Below are 20,814 nucleotides of genomic sequence, written 5' to 3' on the forward strand. Positions count from 1 at the left end.
AACCAGCTTTCCCCAGGGTCCTGGAAGTGGTTGGGAGCGGCGTGGAGGGACAGTTGTGGGCGGGATGTAGGTTGGACTTGAAATAGGCGTATCTGATTGGCTGGATTTCTGGATGCCTCATTTCCTTTTTGATGATAGAGCCGCGATGATGCTGGTGGTGTGTGTGGTACGTTGATGGAAACTTGATGGCTGATTTTATACATGCTAAAATTTAAAAGGGTAATACATTATAATAACAAGTGAGTAGAAGAAGATGTATAAACAAACAATAAATTTGATTTAAGTTATTGCAATGGTACAAAATAAATATTCATGAGGAAATTGTTACCATCAGCATATGACCTCCTGAACCCGACCTCCTACTACTACTAGGCCTACTAGGCCTACTACTACTACTAGGGCCTAGCTAGGCCTAGCTAGGCTAGGCTACTCCTATACTACTCTACTACCTAGTTGACCTGGTGGATCCAGGAGGTCTCCTAACCCAACTTCAACTAGGCTAGTGACTCTAAGTCTGGCCTATGTGGAAACATGGGGATGTTATTGTTAGGCCTATAGTACAAAAGGTCAGATTCTTCATATCTGATTGAATTAAATAATTTAAATAATAATACATATTTTTTTTAAATTGAATAAACACATTTTATTTTATCACAGATTAAATTTTACTCAACTCTCAATCAACAAGCATTATGTGGCGTATCAGACCAAAACTGGTAGCATGTCACAAGAAAAGCCTACAACTTGCAGCTGCACGCCACATGAGTGCTGACAACAACGATGGCGTGAAGGTGATGGGAATACGTCGAGAGGATTACGGTTCACAGTGGGAAAGAAGAGCGCCGCTTGCTCCTTCTCACGTTAAGACATTGATTGAGAGTGGTGTCAAAGTGCTTGTTCAAGATAGTAACAGAAGAGCGTACCCTATACAGGTAAGTCTAATGATTTTGAGAGTAACAGTAGCACTTTAGCCTATATAAAAAAATGATTATTCATTTGACCATGTTGTGTTAAACAACCAAAATATGCTTAATACTGAAAACGAAACTTGACAACACAGAGTACTTGAAATTATATTGCACGCATTATGCCTCCTCAAAAAGTTTATTATTAACTTCATCTAACTTTGACTTTCATCTCTGTAGTTTGTAATTAATATCTGTACATATTTTGACAAGCCATCTGCTCTGTTTATTTGTTACAAAATATATTTATTTTAGGATTATGAGAATGCTGGAGCTGAGATCCAGGAAGACTTAAGTGAGGCGTCTTTTATCCTTGGAGTTAAGCAAGTCCCGATTCCAAGACTGGTTGCCAACAAGACTTTCTGTTTCTTTTCACACACCATCAAAGCACAGGTTGAGAACATGCCTCTACTTGATGCTATTCTAGAAAAGGTCAGCATACTTTAAGGAGTCTTGTCAAATTGGTTTATTGTAAACATTATCAACATCATCATCCATATCATATCATCAACATCATCCCCATTATCATAATCATTATCATCATCATCCATATCATATCATCAATAGCATCCCCATTATCATAATCATTATTATCATCATCCATATCATATCATCAACATCATCCCCATTATCATAATCATTACCATCATCTTCATCATCATTATCAACATCACTAATACAACTATTTTTGTGTTTTTACAGAATATTCGTTTAATAGATTATGAAAAGATTGTTGATGATAGCGGGAAGCGTCTTGTTGCATTCGGAAAGTTTGCAGGATTAGCGGGAATGATCAACATTCTTCATGGCATGGGTTTGCGACTGCTGGCCCTCGGACATCATACTCCGTTTTTGGTAAGCTATTGGAAATATTACAAACGGAAACACAACACAAATACTTTATAGCCAGTTTATGTTACTGGACATTTTATATTGTAAACTGTGACCATTGTTGATGAAGACTATTAATCAAGATTTAGTTGAATTCCATTATTTCATTTATTTCATACACATCCAACAGCGAGCACAAAATTGCCAATTAAGGATGGATAAACTATTTCATAATTTATCGTGTTTATGATAATTTATAAGTTTCATTTGAGGCTTATGGAGTAGATTGAGTTATGAGTTAGAACCCTGGCACTAGGTCAGGATTGAACCCGGGCACTAGGTCAGGATTGAACCCTGGCACTAGGTCAGGATTGAACCCGGGCACTAGGTCAGGATTGAACCCGGGCACTAGGTCAGGATTGAACCCTGGCACTAGGTCAGGATTGAACCCTGGCACTAGGTCAGGATTGAACCCGGGCACTAGGTCAGGATTGAACCCTGGCACTAGGTCAGGATTGAACCCGGGCACTAGGTCAGGATTGAACCCGGGCACTAGGTCAGGATTGAACCCGGGCACTAGGTCAGGATTGAACCCTGGCACTAGGTCAGGATTGAACCCGGGCACTAGGTCAGGATTGAACCCGGGCACTAGGTCAGGATTGAACCCTGGCACTAGGTCAGGATTGAACCCGGGCACTAGGTCAGGATTGAACCCTGGCACTAGGTCAGGATTGAACCCGGGCACTAGGTCAGGATTGAACCCAGGCACTAGGTCAGGATTGAACCCAGGCACTAGGTCAGGATTGAACCCAGGCACTAGGTCAGGATTGAACCCGGGCACTAGGTCAGGATTGAACCCTGGCACTAGGTCAGGATTGAACCCTGGCACTAGGTCAGGATTGAACCCTGGACCTAGGTCAGGATTGAACCCAGGCACTAGGTCAGGATTGAACCCTGGCACTAGGTCAGGATTGAACCCTGGACCTTGGAAGGCAAGAACGTTAACCACCAAGCTGCAGAATTATATTCTTTATTTTGTGTATTTTTCAGCACATAGCAGCTGCTCATAACTATAGAGACAGTAGCATGGCACGGCAAGCAGTACGAGAAGCGGGCTACGAGATTGCTTTGGGTCGACTACCTAAGTCTATTGGCCCAATGACGTTTGTGTTTATGGGGGCAGGAAATGTATCTCAGGTTAGTGACCGATTAGAACGAACCCCTATGTTTACCATTCATTTATTATTACTATTTCATAATCATTGTACATATAAAAAAATATAACACATAAAAAAAAAATCTTTATATACACAACTATACTGAAGACACAATAACAATCACCCATGTTTATTCAGAGATACTTTCCCAAGAAATGAACCAGCAGCAATATATGTTTTTTTTCATTCAGGCTTATTGCCTGACTTTATTTTTTGCTATAACATCACTATTCATTAAAAGGACAAGGTTCAAAATATGTGGTTTTACTGTGTCTTTATGTTTACAATAGTAAATCTTACTTCAACAGACGCCTCCTACCATCTAAATATTATTCTGTCTTATTTATTTTTATCAAGGGTGCTCAAGAAATTATTTCTGAACTACCGTTAGAATATGTCAGACCATGTGACCTGAAAGATGTGGCTGAGAATGGAGGTTTGTAGAAATATTTCTTTATTAATAAAACATGAAATGAATAAAGACTGTATTATAAGCAATTTAATAATTTCTAATTTATTTATTCACCGTTAAATTGTGACTAACTTGCGTATTGTATTGAAGATTTTTGCAATCTTATTTTGTAGATCATAGAAAAGCATATGCCACAGTTGTAAGACGGAAAGATCACTTAGTGCACAAAGACGGGGGAAAGTTTAACCTGGAGGAGTATACTAACCATCCAGAGAGATTTAGATCTGTGTTTAGTGAAAGGGTAAGTGCGTGTCATAGTGATAAGAAATAAGGAAATTTGGTTTCAGTTTAGTAATTAATGATTAATAGTTCATGAACTATTAGTATTACTTTTTAGCTTCAACTTTTATATCTATGTATTTCCTGTTGATAGCTTTATCTAGTTTGTAATCTAATTTGTATGTCAAATAACTGTTTGTCGCCCTCTGTAGATTGCGCCATACAGCTCCTGTATCATCAATGGCATCTTCTGGGATGTCAATCATCCACGTTTCCTTAGCAACATGGATACAAAGACCCTCCTCAGTCCTGAGATGAGCCCCAAGACGGATGAAGCTCCAGGATGTCCCAGACTACCACACAGACTGATCGCCATCTGTGATATCACGGCAGATCCAGGGGGCGCTATTGAGTTTGTGACGGAATGTACAAGTATAGAAGCTCCGTTTACATTGTATGACGCTGACCATAGACATCAACACTTTAAAAGTTTAAGGTAATTTATTATATTATCATTAATAATTATTTGTTTCACAAACTTTTTAATTACAATTCCGTTTACAAGGCAAGCCAAGAAAATGTCATGTTTACAGTATTTGAACCCAGGAATCTGGAATTAGAGGGATGGCACACCTACAATCAATTGTATTTTCATTATAACTCTATATACCTTCATATTTGCTGCTAGATTTTCTGGTGATGGTGTGCTTGTGTGTAGTATTGACAACATGCCCACCCAATTGCCAAGGGAAGCTACTGACTTCTTCGGAGACTTGCTTCTACCATGGGTGCCTGAAATGGTAAGTTCACTTGCAGGTCATAGGTTATTTAGTTCTAGTTGTCCCATGACCTAGGGGATTGTAAGGCCATAGCAGATGAGATACAGTAATAGTACGCATCATAATACGATACACAGGCATAAGCTATATCTCACAGTGGTGCCTATCTCCTCTATGTTAAACATACTATTATAAAATGTCCAAGAAAGACCGATGTAATTTCCCGATCGTAATCAAAAACGGTACTGGGTTTGGTCTACTAGCATTCCTGCTCCCAACCAGTCATCCATTCATAGAAGCATTAATGAAGTAAGCCTACCTGGTGGTGGCCATAGAACGGTCCTGAGATAACGACTATACTTCGGCTTTAGTCGATAGAAAATTGAAAAAATACTGAATACTTAGTAAAAATTATAATTACTAACATTTAAAAATTAATAATCACAAAAATATTCTCTCATATGTAGCTCAAGTCAGACGCCACAATTCCACTTGAGAAGCAACACTTATCAAGAGTTGTGTACGATGTAAGTATGCACTTCAATTCAACCATCGTTTGTATACTACATACGCAAAAACAGCAAATTTTAACTTTAGATTTTAATCTTTTGTGTTTTTTTTTCAGGCTGTAATTGCATCAAATGGTGAATTAGCTCCAAAATACCATTACATAGCAGACCTGAGGAAGAAAACAGATCCGTAAGTTTATAGTTACTAAATTTTACCTAAAAATCGTAATTTACTATATCATAGAAGTATGTGTTACACAAAGCGGCTGCCTGTATTTAGTACAGCATATTGTGAATAAGTGTATGCAGGCTGTGGCTGAGTAACTCCTCTACCCCAAACATTAATGGTTTTGTGGGACTATAATAAAGATGTTTTATGTGCTTAACTTTGCTTTCAGAAGCTTAGCCGTTGTAAATGGAGCTGAGAAGCAGAAGGTGTTACTTCTTGGTTCAGGTTATGTATCAGGACCAGTTGTTGAATACCTTACAAGAGACACAGGAATTGAAGTTACAATTGGTAAGTTAAAATGCTATTTGGAAATCTTCTAGTTCTAGTTGACCCATGACCTAGAGGATCATAAAGGCGTAGCAGATGGGATACAGTGTTGTACTCATCATGATACGATACACAGGCATAAGCCATATCTCACAGTGGTGCCTATCTCCTATACAGGCTGACAGGGTTTTGCAGGATGGCCGGAAACCTTACCACACCAGAAAACAAAATGCTCTTGTTATTTAGATATTTTAATCTTGTTTCTTAGCTTCTTCAATCAAAGACGAGGCCGAGGATCTAGCATCTAAGTACGATAACACAAGGGCGGTATACCTTAACGTCAAAAGTCATGAAGCTCACTTACATCAACTGGTGAAGAAACATGACATTGTTATTAGGTATAGTATTTTGTTTTTATGTTGTGTAAAGCAGCTCTGTCTACACTATCAAAGTAGTTTAATGTGCCCAAATATGGTAGTGATATGATGACAAACACATCCTGGGGCAGGCCTTGTATGTATCTATTTGTATTTACAGTAATCTATTTGTATTTACAGTAATCTATTTGTATTTACAGTAATCTATTTGTATTTACAGTAATCTATTAGTATTTACAGTAATCTATTAGTATTTACAGTAATCTATTTGTATTTACAGTAATCTATTTGTATTTACAGTAATCTATTTGTATTTACAGTAATCTATTTGTATTTACAGTAATCTATTTGTATTTACAGTAATCTATTTGTATTTACAGTAATCTATTTGTATTTACAGTAATCTATTTGTATTTACAGTAATCTATTTGTATTTACAGTAATCTATTTGTATTTACGGTAATCTTTTTGTATTTACGGTAATCTTTTTGTATTTACAGTAATCTATTTGTATTTACAGTAATCTATTTGTATTTACAGTAATCTATTTGTATTTACAGTAATCTATTTGTATTTACAGTAATCTATTTGTATTTACAGTAATCTATTTGTATTTATTTATTTATTTATTTTATTTATTCATTTCCCAACCAACAGTGAGCTCATGGTTCACCACTTACAGGAGGGAACACAGACAAACACGTACATATACAAACAAACATTAAACTAAACTACTAACAATGTTACGAAACTTACGGAAATTATTACTAAAAATATCTAACTCAGGGTTTCTTAAAGTAAAAGAATTGTAAGTTTGACTTAATCTACTAATAAAACCATTTTTTAAAACATTTACTCTACTAAAAGGAATATGAAAAGTAGTATTTCTTCTAAGACGACGACTAGGGACTCTAAGATAAAAATTGCTAACTAAGTTACAGTCAAATAAAGAATTAATACATTAATTTACAGTAATCTATTTGTATTTACAGTAATCTATTTGTATTTACAGTAATCTATTTGTATTTACAGTAATCTATTTGTATTTACAGTAATCTATTTGTATTTACAGTAATCTATTAGTATTTACAGTAATCTATTTGTATTTACAGTAATCTATTTGTATTTACAGTAATCTATTTGTATTTACAGTAATCTATTTGTATTTACAGTAATCTATTAGTATTTACAGTAATCTATTTGTATTTACAGTAATCTATTAGTATTTACAGTAATCTATTTGTATTTACAGTAATCTATTTGTATTTACAGTAATCTATTTGTATTTACAGTAATCTATTTGTATTTACAGTAATCTATTTGTATTTACAGTAATCTATTTGTATTTACAGTAATCTATTTGTATTTACAGTAATCTATTTGTATTTACAGTAATCTATTTGTATTTACAGTAATCTATTTGTATTTACAGTAATCTATTAGTATTTACAGTAATCTATTTGTATTTACAGTAATCTATTTGTATTTACAGTAATCTATTTGTATTTACAGTAATCTATTTGTATTTACAGTAATCTATTTGTATTTACAGTAATCTATTTGTATTTACAGTAATCTATTTGTATTTACAGTAATCTATTTGTATTTACAGTAATCTATTTGTATTTACAGTAATCTATTTGTATTTACAGTAATCTATTTGTATTTACAGTAATCTATTTGTATTTACAGTAATCTATTTGTATTTACAGTAATCTATTTGTATTTACAGTAATCTAATTGTATTTACAGTAATCTATTTGTATTTACAGTAATCTATTTGTATTTACAGTAATCTATTTGTATTTACAGTAATCTATTTGTATTTACAGTAATCTATTTGTATTTACAGTAATCTATTTGTATTTACAGTAATCTATTTGTATTTACAGTAATCTATTTGTATTTACAGTAATCTATTTGTATTTACAGTAATCTATTTGTATTTACAGTAATCTATTTGTATTTACAGTAATCTATTTGTATTTACAGTAATCTATTTGTATTTACAGTAATCTATTTGTATTTACAGTAATCTATTTGTATTTACAGTAATCTATTTGTATTTACAGTAATCTATTTGTATTTACAGTAATCTATTTGTATTTACAGTAATCTATTTGTATTTACAGTAATCTATTTGTATTTACAGTAATCTAATTGTATTTACAGTAATCTATTTGTATTTACAGTAATCTATTTGTATTTACAGTAATCTATTTGTATTTACAGTAATCTATTTGTATTTACAGTAATCTATTTGTATTTACAGTAATCTATTTGTATTTACAGTAATCTATTTGTATTTACAGTAATCTATTTGTATTTACAGTAATCTATTTGTATTTACAGTAATCTATTTGTATTTACAGTAATCTATTTGTATTTACAGTAATCTATTTGTATTTACAGTAATCTATTTGTATTTACAGTAATCTATTTGTATTTACAGTAATCTATTAATTGTTTTTTTTTTCTTCTTTAGTCTACTACCAATACCATTCCATCCAATGGTTGCTGAGGTTTGTTTAGAACATCGTAAGAACTTGGTAACAGCTAGCTACACTAGTCCAGCAATGAGAGCCCTCCATAAAGAGTAAGTACTTAAGGGGTTAAGCTCTGTCTACAATATTGAAAGAATAAGCTATCGCAGAATAACCGTATATAGACTTAGTCGCATGGTACATCATGAAAACATTTGAAGGTGTTTACCCTTTGCTTTGTTACAGTGCTGTGGATGCTGGTGTTATATTCCTGAATGAGTGCGGCTTGGATCCAGGTATTGATCACATGTTGTCCATGGAATGCTTTGACTATATCCATGATAAAGGAGGAAAGGTAGGTAACCTAATGGAATGCTTTGACTATATCCATGATAAAGGAGGAAAGGTAGGTAACCTATTGGAATGCTTTGACTATATCCATGATAAAGGAGGAAAGGTAGGTAACTTAATGGAATGCTTTGACTATATCCATGATAAAGGAGGAAAGGTAGGTAACCTAATGGAATGCTTTGACTATATCCATGATAAAGGAGGAAAGGTAGGTAACCTAATGGAATGCTTTGACTATATCCATGATAAAGGAGGAAAGGTAGGTAACCTAATGGAATGCTTTGACTATATCCATGATAAAGGAGGAAAGGTAGGTAACTTAAACCATGGAAAAGTGAACTTAAATTCTTTACTACGTTACTATTTATATCCAAATACATTACTTTACATTTGAACACATTTAATACATTTATTTATGTATTCTTAGTGTTATTTATCCTGTATGTATTATTTATTTTCATGATATTACATTCAGTTGGCTCATTGATCATACTTATATACTTATGTTCTTAAATGCATTATTTACATTTTGTTGAAATTTGATATATTATTTAGCATGTGTTATTTTATGTTCTATATAACATCAGGTGACATCATTTGAGTCATGGGCTGGTGGACTACCTGCTCCTGAACACTCTGAGAACCCTCTACGCTACAAGTTTAGGTTGGTTCAAATTTTAACAGTTTTTACAATGTAAAAATCTAATACTTTAAGATGACGTGAAATACTTAAGTAAATCTACATCAAAGAACTTATAACACAAGAATCTCCTGTTCTTCAATTTGCATTCAAAACACAGTATCGGAAGTACGGGGTTAAAAGGTCAAACTGGGCGACGCCATTTCACAGCATGGAGCAGTGCCCACTCCAAACTAGGAAGTCAATTACTCTACCCCCCCCCCCCCCCCTAGAGTATTAGCAGATCCCCTCTATGATTTTGACTTTCTAATTTGATGCGGGCGCCCTACTCCTCAGTCAATTACTCTATCCCCCCTAGAGCATTAGCAGATCCCTCTATGATTTTGACTTTCTAATTTGATGCAGGCGCCCTACTCCATGGCTCACAATGGCGCCACCCATAGCTCTATTCTATCCCACAATGCCTTTCGAAATTGTTACGCGCTTCGGACGAACAGGAGATTCTTGTGTTATAAGTTCTTTGATCTACATCACTAGAATGATAGACTTATAGGCATAAACTGATAGTATGTCTACCTGCCTACCTCATAGGTTACAAAGTGACTCTATTGCTATAGGCATAAACTGATAGTATGTCTACCTGCCTACCTCATAGGTTACAAAGTGACTCTATTGCTATAGGCATAAACTGATAGTATGTCTACCTGCCTACCTCATAGGTTACAAAGTGACTCCATTGCTGTGGAGCTAATAGAACCGTGCAGGTGAGAACAAACAAACCTTATAGACCATTTTGTTTACTGTACCAATTTAAACGAACCAAAATAAACAATTCATAATTTAAATAGATTCAAATTATTGTGTGTTTTTTTTTTAAACAAATTTCATAAAATGGTCTATAAACTGCACATTGGTTTTAATTGCTTCTTTGATTTTGTTTTCTTTTCTTTCTTTTTAGTTGTCTTCGCAAATTGCTTATATCATTTCCTGTACTTTGACTACAAAACTTTTATTTTAAAATTTATGTTTACAAAATTGCTTTCTATGTGCTTATAATAATATGGTTTATAATAATTTTGTTGTTCATTGTTTACTTTACAATAACAAAATTAACATTAATGTGTTACTACTTAACATTTTGGCACACATGGTGGGCCATACCTACTGTATATTACAAGAAACAACAACATACTTGTGGAAAGTCTATGTAATTTATGTGTTATCCAAAATATAAAATATTTAGAAGATTGGAAATGTATCGGTGTTTATTTATTAAGAAGATTTTGATGCTTGGTTGTTATGGTAACTGTCTAGCAGTTAAAGTCATGGGTCAGATGTCTTTATTTTGTACTACGGCTAAAAATGCCTTTTTTTCAATATGGTATGCCTAAAATTGTAATAAGATAATTTGTTATTATCAGCTGGAGTCCGTACGGTGTTCTCAGCGGTCTTGGGCGTGATGCCAAGTTTTTACGCAACAAAAAAGAAGTGTACATCCCACCAGGTCATCTGATGAAATCTAGCAAAGATATGACCTTCTTACCAGGGTTCAACCTACAAGGTTATCCTAACAGAGACTCGACTCAGTACGTCTTCACGTATGGGGTGCAAACCGTGGATAACTTTATTCGAGGCTCACTACGATACAAGGTAAAGTTTTCAGTATTATAGCTATATGATAATTATGATTAAAGACATCATCTATTTACAATTTGATTTAATAAGGGCAATTTCCATTACATAGAAAATTAATGTTTATCTTCAACAGTGTTATTAATTAGTGTCTATTTAAATGTCTGAGATTAATTGTTTTTCTATTTACACATTTTATGACCATTCAATGTTATGCAGGTTACTGCCATACAATTGTCTATTTAAACTAAGATAACTAGATAGGCTATTTACACTTTTCTGCCACGTGACATTCAATTCACATTTATTTACTCATCGTTTATAAATACAGTTTCATAGCATAAATGATGGCAAGGATCCTGCATAGAGAAGTTTACACTTCTGTTTTCGCAGGACCCTTTTACATAAAAAACATAAAACAATAAACACAACATAATAGATACAAAATAAAAAAAAAGCATTTCCTATATACATTTTAGAGTTGTTCATCATCAAAAAGCGATAGTGTTTTTCTAACATGATTATTTATACATTTTTTCTTAAAAATTGTTATATCTTTACAGGGTTACTGCCATGCATCCAATGGTCTATTCCAACTTGGACTCATTGACAATAATCCACATTCAGCTCTTCATGAAGAAGCTCCAGCAATTACTTGGGTAAATCATAAGTATTGGTATTTATTTCACATCATCTGCTAATTAGGACTAATATACTATACAGATAAAAGATAGTGCTAGATACAATGTAGTCATGAAAGTAAAGAAAAGCTCTGTCTACATTATCAAACTTTATGTGACAAAAAAATGTGATGTGCCCATATATGGACATGACCGTGTCATATCACGACCATATTTGGGCACATCACACTTTTTTTGTCAAAATAAGGTTTATTGCTGGTTGTATATGAAAATTATTGTTGGTATTCTAAAAACTTTTTATTTATTTGCGTAGCGCGAGTTAATGTGTGGTCATTTTGGACAAGACACCGGTACCAGTGCTAACGTTCTCAAACAAATGGTATTTGAGAAATTAGGAGAAGATGAAGAGGCTGCTAATGTAGTAGATGAGTATGTTCCAATATGTCTGCTAGTACAACTTACTTACTTGCCAATCTTGTGAATTTTATCAAGATTGTTTATACAGTATTTCCATTACCTAAACCCCATAGTAAGACTCGGGTAGTTGATCATTGAAAGGCTAATTTATTTTAATTAAACTACTTGATAATTGTGTTCATTATTTTGTAGACTTGGCCTTCTTGCAGACTCACCTGCTGAGAGGAATGGAACTTTATTACAGAGTCTATCAAACCATCTGAGCAAGAGGCTAGCATACAGTAAGCACAGTCATTTTACATACAGTACTTAGATCGCTTTGTTGAATACTTAGATGATATATATTTTTTAAATATTTGTTACAATAAATTCAGATATAATTTGATAGTTTGATTATTTGCAGGGGACGGAGAACGTGATTTAGTAATAATGCGTAATCAAGCTGGCGTAGAATGGAGTAATGGTAACCGAGAGACTCATGAGGTCTCCCTTGTTGTGTACGGTGATCCGTATGGCTTCTCAGCAATGGCAAAGACTGTTGGTTACCCAGCTGCAATCGGGGCTAAGATGATTCTTGAAGGTATTGTATGATCTGGTATTGTATGATCTTTAGAACCCTTATAAGGAGTCCTGAATAAGGGATTCCCTGAATAAGGGATTCCCTGAATAAGGGATTCCCTGAATAAGGGATTCCCTGAATAAGGGATTCCCTAAATAAGGGATTCCCTGAATAAGGGATTCCCTGAATTAAGTTGGATGTATATATCCATATATTCTTGCTCATTTCACAGGAAACTGTCACCTTAATAGGGGTGTCCTAAATGTTTGTATTTAAGCGGTGCCAGTTTTATGTTTTAAATACATTTTCCTACAATTTTATTTTCAGGTGAAATTGTTGAGAAGGGTGTCATGATTCCACTAGGCAAAAACATTTACAAACCAATTCTAAATCGACTGAAAGTTGAAGACATCATGGCCAGTACAAATATCAAGTATCATTAGTATGCGGATGATGGAAGGACTGTCCTGGTTAATGGCATCTGGATGTCAAATAAAGCTCTGTCAAACTGTGTGTCAAAAAATGTGATGTGCCTAAATATGGACATGATGATGTCATATCACTATCGTATTTGGGCACATCACATAAAGTGTGATAGTGTAGACAGAGCTTAACTCTAGGTTAATGGTGCCTGGATGCTACTGTAACCCTAGGTTTCAATACCTATACTGACAAAACTATAACTGTATCCTTGCTATTTGATTGGTGAAATATCCTGTGCATTTTTCAAATCCATCGTCAGGACATTTAAAAACAACTAATTCATAGCACAATTGATAAAAACATGGTATTTAACTTTTCTAATATTCAGTGTACATTTGTGTGAAAATAGTTAAACAATAATGGTAAACAAAAAACCAATCATGGAAATTGTAATATGATATACAATGTAGAATACCTATTACTGAACAAATTTAAATATATTGCAACAATTTGTACTTAATCATATTTCAACAAAATTACTGTTTCAAACGAATTGTACAAAATTTTGCAATCAAACAAATTTATTTGTCTAAACTATAAAAAAATGTGATATGCCCATATATGGACACGGTGATGTCATATCACTACCATATTTTTGCACATCACACTAATTTAATTAATATTAAAACAAAATATATCATGCAGGGTATACTGAATGTGAATTTTTCATAATGAACAGGGGTCTGATTGTGAGGTAAATCACTTATGCAGCTTAGGAATTCAAATTTGTAACCAAAGTAAAATTACACAGTACTTTTTAAATAGTGTGCAGTTAATATAAACATTTAAAAATATATATTTTGTTTTCAATAGGTAGCACAAGTAATAGAATTGATTTTTCAAAGTATTTCTTAGTTCAAATAATCTGCCAATCCTATTTAATTTGTTTTCTGTACTTTTTTAAGGCAGACATCAAACTTACACAAGAGGTAATCGTTAAATGACTATGGTATCTGTATTTTCAAGGTGTTAGCAGGCTGCTTATCTTGCAGTGGTTAATTTACAAGCACTTTTCTTAAACTCTGTCTACACTATCAAACTAGTTTTACAAAAAAAGTGTAATGTGCTTAAATATGGTAGTGATATGACATCATCATGTCCATATATGGACACATCACATTTTTTGTCACATAAAGTTTGATAGTGTGATGAACCGAGCTTAACAAACGCACATTTTGTTTCTATTTACGCAGGGTATACACATTGTGATTATTTATTTTTTAAATGAAATAAAATACATTGGTCTGAAATTTTAGACAGTTCTTTTTATTGAATACAAAAATAAGAGAGAACAAAAGTTTCTTTTTTGTTAAAGTTCCTGATCACAATAAGAATGTTCTATTGACTCTTTCTCCTTCCTACCCCTTCACCATGTTGGTTTTTATCGCCTTATTTATTGTCGGCATCATTGCGCAAGTTTGCTTATATCTTCGTATTGCACTCCATTCACTGTTCTTCCTTTCACTGGTCCCTGTTTAAAGAAAAGGACACACAACTAAGATTTGATTTGCCATATTTTGTGCTGTTATATGCATGTTTAAATATTTAAAGTTAATTTATATTTCAGTATGAATACATTGAAAGAACCCTACTGGCCTACACGCAACTAAGATTTGATTTGCCATATTTTGTGCTGTTGTATGCATGTTTAAATATTTAAAGTTAATTTATATTTCAGTATGAATACATTGAAAGAACCCCTACTGGCCTACAGTCCACTGAGAACTATTCTGTATGTATTGCATTTCTCTACTTTAGTAAATAATTCTGATTTTCCTACCGAATCTAACTTGACGCTGACACAATATTTGTCGCTGTCCAATGAAAGTAGTGTTGCCTTACATCCTCTGTGTACACCATTCAATATTAGTACTTGCTTCCCTAAAAACATAAGAACAAACTTTAGTTCAACTAACTAACTCATTTTAGCCCCATAATAATGTCTTGGTCAAATACTTGTCATTAAAACCATAACAGGGATAACTTTGTACCTTCGGCAGGAATGACCGTTTCTACGTGCATCTGGTCAACTTTTATCGTCGTCCCTGAATCTATCATCTTAACAAATCCTGTGTATAAATCAAGAACTTCCTATAAAAAAAAATAACATTTGTTACGCTTCAGTAGGTTCTTGGAAAACAAAGCTCTGTCTACACTACTGTATAAAACTTTGTGACAAAAAAATGTAATGTTCCCATATATGGACATGTCATACCGCTACCATATTTGGACACTTTCTTACTTTGATTACCCCTTTCCTTTTATAATATTTCTCTCCTAATCTCTTAGTGACAACCTTAACCACAATTCCTTTGGCAAGCCAGTAATCTTTTTTGGGATTTTCTGTTTTCTTCTTTTTCTCTTCCATCTATAAAAACAAGTGAATTAAAAAATGTTGTGAGATAAAAAAAACACTTTCTTATTATGTATATTTTATTTTTACATGACGTTTTATCCGCCTATTTTTTACTTGAAATCTTTTGGTCTTCTATCCTCTCACCTCTCTTATTTCCTCTAGAGCAGATTTTTTTCGTTTTCTATCATCTTTTTCTTTCTTTTTGCTCGTTGATGCAGCCTCGGCTGCCGCCGCTTTTAAGACATTAGTTGATGTTTCGGGCTGAACACTTTCACTCTCAGATTCCTTACTTGATTTTGCTGCTCCAAAATTAAAAGCAATTTTTTTTTCTTCATCATCGCGTTGCAGATCTGTATACACTGTTTCATTCTGTGACACAATATTAAAAATTGATATTTAATAAATGCCTAAATATATTCAATTTTGTATAGATTTAGATATAAAAACTTTACAATTTTGTTTACTTTGTTCTTCTCCATATCAGAGGCTTTCTCAATTTGTTTCTGAATAAATTTCTGCATCCTTTCCTCGTCATCTTCTTCAACCTTCTCGCGTTTTTCAAGTAGTTTTTGGCGTGCAAGAGTTTCTGGATCTCTGTCGATATAAGTTATAAACCAACCCTTCTCAGTGAGGTCTACAGTCACATGACCTAGGGACAAAATCATAATTATTTTTCAGTTGGCAAAGTTCTCCAGTTTTCCAATTTAATTTATTCTCGCAAGATACATAATAATGAGAGAAAGTAGAATGCACTTTATGCTGGAAAAACTTAAAAGACCCAAAAAAAAAAAATTAAGCTTAAGCTCTGTCTACACTATCAACAAAGAATATGTGATGTGCCCAAGATCACTATCATACTTGGGCACACTTTTTTGTCAAACTAGTTTGATAGTGTAGACAGAGCTTAAGCTTAATTTTTTTCTGCTCATTAATAAAGAAAAACTGATAACCTTCTCTGCCAAGCCATTTGACAAAGTCCGTCAATGTTTCCCATTGTGTTGAGGTCATATGTATGTGCTCTCTATCCTGAATGTACTCATTGTAAATAACATTAGAATGGATACGTCTAGTTCCAAATCGACGCTTTAACAGCTCCATAAAACCATCAAAAAACTCCCTAAAAATACAAAGAAGATCATTATTTCTAGACTGTTTCAATGAAGTAGACTCTTTTTTTACAGCTTTACATACAAATCTGTAGCTGTTCTTCCCACCTGCCCTAACTTTCTTAAATTGCAACAAAAATGCATGTTTTCAAGTTTTATTTATTGTTACATACTCTGAGAAGTAGTCGAGATATTTATCTGGATTTTCAGCAAATAAGAGAAGTTGTCGCTGGTGAGACTCGGACATCGTGTGACATTTGAACCCATTCTGAAACAAATAAATTATACAATGCATTTAATGATTTTAATTCACTTAATTAAATGATAAACAATCTCATTAAGGTCAAATAGGATTAATATAATATATTGAAGAATAGTGGATTTTGTTTCACATTAAAATTCAATAGTACTGCCTTTGATCAGGGAAGAGTTCCCTGCTGTGATAGAAAATTTACAATGGTGGAAGATGTAAACAGGAACTGACCTCATCTCTACATTGCTTTTGACACATCTGACAATACCATCGCAACTTCTGCAGTCCTTTTGCTTTTATCCGATTTGCAATTGCTTTTGGGGTCAGAAATCCATTCTTCGGCATATTTTCTAAGAACCTAAAGAAGTATTAATATAACATATTACATAACTTACATAGGATAATAGATAGCGCCTATACAATACAATGGAATGCTCCATAAATACGATGAAATAAAAAATAATGCACAATCATTGACAAATTTGTTTAAAAATCAAAAACTGAATCTAAAGAAATTGTTATGCTAAATATAAGTAAAAATGATAGATTAGATTAGTTGTCCGATTTCTAGGCCCATGCCAGTATGTTCAGTCAACTATTCTCTCGCGGCCTCTCGTCGTTGTTCTTGGCCAAACATATCCGTAAAGTAAACTGTCTGATAGGCCTAGCGTTTTTTTTATTTTAAACTAATAATTTGTCAAAAAACATCATATTATCTTATAATCTACAGTCACCAATCTTACCCTTTGTAGGTAACCAAACGTGTAGTTCAAAATGATACGCTGGGATAACGTTTTCTGTTGTTTTTTAGAGTAAATAAAATTTCACGTAAAAAAGTATTCGTTTTGTAAATACACCACAGCAGATACGAAAGTATGGAACTTACTACGGAAACGAGCGTAGTAACCGCGTTGGGTCATTTCGGTTTCGTTGTTACTATCACCCTACCAAAACAACATTGTTTTGCCGGTTTTCTTCTCGCTTGACCGAATTTTATATTGTTTGTTTCCAAGCAACTTCTGCCTTAAAATGTAAGTCACAGACATAAAACCTTAATATTTTAGTTAAGTTAAGTATACTATGAGCATCATATTGTAAAAGTATCATAAAAAATAAACGGTTTGCTGTGATATAAATTAGCAGGTGTGTAGGCTAGCCCGAGGTGGTCATGTGCATTTAATTTGTTGTTCACTGAAAAAGTCTTCCTCCCTGCGGGTGCATCTCTGTTGGTTTGGGCTTAGCCTTAGCATAGGTTATTTACTGTGTTATACTATACTAGGCCTATATATAAATCAGTGCTCCTGGAAGTATAGAAAAAACAGACTGCACTTACATTATACCCATTATATAAAGAAAGAAAGGTTCCAACAATTTTAATGACTTTGTTTTTTTAATTTCAAATATTTTTATTTTTACCTCCGTGAATGATTAATTAGTATAGTATTGAGTGTAGGTACTGTGCAAATTGTCTGTTATTAAAAATCATTTTTCCTATCTTTCAGATAATGCCGATAACCAAGAAGAAAGAAAGCAACGTTACAGGCTATTTAGCATCTTTTTGCTTCTTTATACCAACACTAGCAGTTTTTCTTTGGTTTAGAAATGTTCAACCAACACCATATATGGATGAGATATTTCACGTCCCACAGGCTCTTAATTATTGTAACGGGTCATATGACAAGGTAAACACACTTTTGATGTAATCAGTTTGTCAGTGATTTCACAAAGAGAATTGCCACATAAATAAACACATATCTGTACCATATAGAGCTATAGTGAATAATATAATTATTAATAATATATTATAATACTATCTCTATGTCTGTACATACCCCAGGTACATCGTAGAGATATTATAGTGAACTATAATATATTTATGGGTACATACATAGAGAACGGCCTGGCATGCTTTTGTACACCAAAATATTAAAATGTATGTAAAACCAACAAACTATTGAACAATTAGAATTAGAGCTCTTAGAAATCGGCACAGTCATTGTCTAATCTATAGTTTTAATTTATTTTCTTTAGTGGGATCCAATGATCACAACATTGCCAGGACTGTACATCGTATCTGTGACATTACTAAGGCCATTGTCATATCTTACAAAGATGGACGTTGCCGACATTTGTGACATTTCTCTTTTACGTGCTACTAATATTTTATTCACTGTTGGCAATCTTTGGTTTCTATATCGATTGCAGAAGCGAATTAACAAATATGAGAGGGTAAGTAATATGCTTTGTTGCAGGGCTCACTTTAGTAAAGTACTGTATAATTTACCAACCTAGAGTTGTACATAGTAAAGTCAACTGTGGGTTAGCCAAGTTCATCTAAAATGACATGTAGGCGATACGAATTCAACTGTTGAGGAAAACGAACTTTGATGCGTTTCTGATCTTATTTTCCTCCCTTATTTTTTTAAGTTTAAACATTTGGAAATAACCAAAATTATTTTTTTTCATTTCAGAACATTTCTAACTCAAGATACATAATGACAGCAGTGAACTTGGCAAGCCTGCCGCTCTTGTACTTCTTCACGTTCCTTTACTACACGGATGTCGGGTCAACGTTCTTCATCTTGCTCATGTATTTGCGCTATCTTGAAGAGCGCCACGTTTCGTCCGCAATCTTTGGAGCTTGCGCAATCATGTTTAGACAAACAAACATCGTGTGGGTGGTATTTATTGCTGGTATCATTGTAGCTAGGGAGGTTGAAAAGAGTACTAAGTTAGAATCACATATTACACATTCGTTTGTGCTTCATTCCATCACTACAGCCATTATGTCTGTGCTTACCCATATACACAAAGTACCCAACTTTATGTTTCTTTTCATTCTATTGTCGCCTTATTTAATTTTAATGTGCGGATTTGCCATATTTATTTACGTAAATGACGGAATAGTGGTTGGTGATCGTACAAGTCACCAAGCTGTACTAAACTTCCCTCAAATATTTTATTTCTTTAGTTTTACGTTAGGTTTAGGAGTACCCTTCCTGATTACACCCAGTAAAGTAATCGCTTTTCTAAAAGCATGTTTACGTAATATATTTATTCTAGCTATACTCATAGCAATATCTGTTGCTCTTATTACGAATTTCACATATGTGCACACGTATCTGCTCGCTGATAATCGCCACTACACATTCTACGTGTGGAAGAACGTGTTCAGTCGGCATGAGTTTGTTAGGTTCGCTCTTATACCGATGTACCTATATGCTGGGTGGAGCATGTTCGATTCTATCGATACCGAACCAGGGACATACCTTTTTAAAATAGTGTTTTTTATATGTATTATGGCATCAACAGTACCTCAGAAGCTAATGGAATTCAGGTATTTTATTATTCCCTACCTACTAGCCAGGCTTCATATGAGAACCGGTAGCTATGTTCAAATTGGTGCTGAGTTTATACTTTATCAGACTATTAATGTTGTTACTCTTTATTTATTTGCATATAAACCATTCACCTGGCCTCAGTCAAATGATATTCAAAGGTTTATGTGGTGATGTTGAATGTAATCCCATGGGCTTAACAAGAAAACGTTCATTTCAAAATTTGCTTTTCTTTAAGATACAAAAAATGTCATTTTATTAATTTACATTTTATAAGCAGCTAATAAATTTTGAAATATTATTTCAGAAAAAGCTAATAAGTAGTTTTAACTTAACTTAAGATTCGCTATAAACTCATAAGAAAGCTATATCATATGGGAACAAAATGTGTATGGATTGAGAGGTTGTTGAGGTTGATTTAATTGTGTTTTTATTTGACTGTAATAGAGCTATTGTTTTGAACTTTTACACCCAGCCACTGCCAATTCATTTTGTTTGATTGTTAGGTTTACAGGTTGCTATATGTCGTTTGATTGACTTTTATTTAGAAATGAATAATTATTTTAGATGTAATGTTTTTTTAGAATAGTTCATCTTATGGCAAATAAAAAAGAAAGTACATTTGGGAATCTTTCTTTCAAAACATCTAGTTTATTTGCAGTTTTAAAGTATTGACTGTGCTTTTTAACT

General features: G+C 33.5%; 3 protein-coding genes across 6 annotated transcripts; 2 read left to right on the forward strand and 1 right to left on the reverse strand.

Annotated features, from left to right (window-relative positions):
* The first annotated feature begins 152 nt into the window (after positions 1–152).
* On the forward strand, positions 153–14,300 carry LOC140058457 (alpha-aminoadipic semialdehyde synthase, mitochondrial-like). 4 transcript variants are annotated; one of them, XM_072104075.1, is made up of 23 exons: positions 153–239; positions 658–932; positions 1,221–1,397; positions 1,668–1,820; positions 2,847–2,993; positions 3,371–3,449; positions 3,599–3,726; positions 3,917–4,200; positions 4,393–4,504; positions 4,951–5,010; positions 5,109–5,182; positions 5,391–5,509; positions 5,757–5,886; positions 8,351–8,461; positions 8,595–8,703; positions 9,287–9,363; positions 10,059–10,103; positions 10,761–10,989; positions 11,535–11,630; positions 11,926–12,041; positions 12,222–12,310; positions 12,433–12,609; positions 12,916–14,300. In XM_072104075.1, exons 2-23 carry the CDS (start codon positions 693–695, stop codon positions 13,029–13,031), a joined length of 2,868 nt encoding a protein of 955 aa, XP_071960176.1. In that variant the 5' UTR covers positions 153–239; positions 658–692; the 3' UTR covers positions 13,032–14,300. The 4 variants fall into 4 exon arrangements, with proteins under 4 accessions (XP_071960176.1, XP_071960178.1, XP_071960179.1 ...); XM_072104077.1 differs by having other exon boundaries at positions 5,394–5,509; XM_072104076.1 differs by having other exon boundaries at positions 158–219.
* An 87-nt stretch (positions 14,301–14,387) lies between these two features.
* Positions 14,388–17,661, reverse strand: LOC140058459 (DNA/RNA-binding protein KIN17-like). Its single transcript, XM_072104079.1, has 10 exons — positions 17,530–17,661; positions 17,018–17,144; positions 16,707–16,801; positions 16,378–16,544; positions 15,892–16,076; positions 15,572–15,796; positions 15,314–15,439; positions 15,063–15,162; positions 14,852–14,952; positions 14,388–14,542 (listed from the first exon to the last, which is right to left on the reverse strand). The coding sequence occupies exons 2-10, from the start codon at positions 17,129–17,131 to the stop codon at positions 14,477–14,479; spliced, it is 1,179 nt and encodes a 392-aa protein (XP_071960180.1). The 5' UTR covers positions 17,132–17,144; positions 17,530–17,661; the 3' UTR covers positions 14,388–14,476.
* An 85-nt stretch (positions 17,662–17,746) lies between these two features.
* Positions 17,747–20,812, forward strand: LOC140058792 (dol-P-Glc:Glc(2)Man(9)GlcNAc(2)-PP-Dol alpha-1,2-glucosyltransferase-like). The gene is made up of 4 exons (XM_072104534.1): positions 17,747–17,817; positions 18,289–18,468; positions 18,818–19,015; positions 19,258–20,812. The coding sequence occupies exons 2-4, from the start codon at positions 18,292–18,294 to the stop codon at positions 20,296–20,298; spliced, it is 1,416 nt and encodes a 471-aa protein (XP_071960635.1). The 5' UTR covers positions 17,747–17,817; positions 18,289–18,291; the 3' UTR covers positions 20,299–20,812.
* Positions 20,813–20,814: the final 2 nt, after the last annotated feature.

Source organism: Antedon mediterranea, chromosome 9, assembly GCF_964355755.1.
Source record: "Antedon mediterranea chromosome 9, ecAntMedi1.1, whole genome shotgun sequence".
NCBI lineage: Eukaryota > Metazoa > Echinodermata > Crinoidea > Comatulida > Antedonidae > Antedon > Antedon mediterranea.

Bases quoted from the DNA above. Each gene is read 5' to 3' on its own strand.
- LOC140058459 (XM_072104079.1), bottom strand. From the start codon at position 17,131: ATGCCGAAGAATGGATTTCTGACCCCAAAAGCAATTGCAAATCGGATA. The intron at 16,545-16,706 runs GTATGTAACAAT...TTGTATTTTTAG, and splicing joins TATCTCGACTACTTCTCAGA to GGAGTTTTTTGATGGTTTTA. The intron at 14,543-14,851 runs GTAGGAAAATCA...TTCTTTAAACAG, and splicing joins TCAGCGTCAAGTTAGATTCG to GGACCAGTGAAAGGAAGAAC.
- LOC140058457 (XM_072104075.1), top strand. From the start codon at position 693: ATGTGGCGTATCAGACCAAAACTGGTAGCATGTCACAAGAAAAGCCTA. The intron at 3,727-3,916 runs GTAAGTGCGTGT...CGCCCTCTGTAG, and splicing joins GATCTGTGTTTAGTGAAAGG to ATTGCGCCATACAGCTCCTG. The intron at 12,311-12,432 runs GTAAGCACAGTC...GATTATTTGCAG, and splicing joins GAGCAAGAGGCTAGCATACA to GGGACGGAGAACGTGATTTA.
- LOC140058792 (XM_072104534.1), top strand. From the start codon at position 18,292: ATGCCGATAACCAAGAAGAAAGAAAGCAACGTTACAGGCTATTTAGCA. The intron at 18,469-18,817 runs GTAAACACACTT...TATTTTCTTTAG, and splicing joins GTAACGGGTCATATGACAAG to TGGGATCCAATGATCACAAC. The intron at 19,016-19,257 runs GTAAGTAATATG...TTTTCATTTCAG, and splicing joins GAATTAACAAATATGAGAGG to AACATTTCTAACTCAAGATA.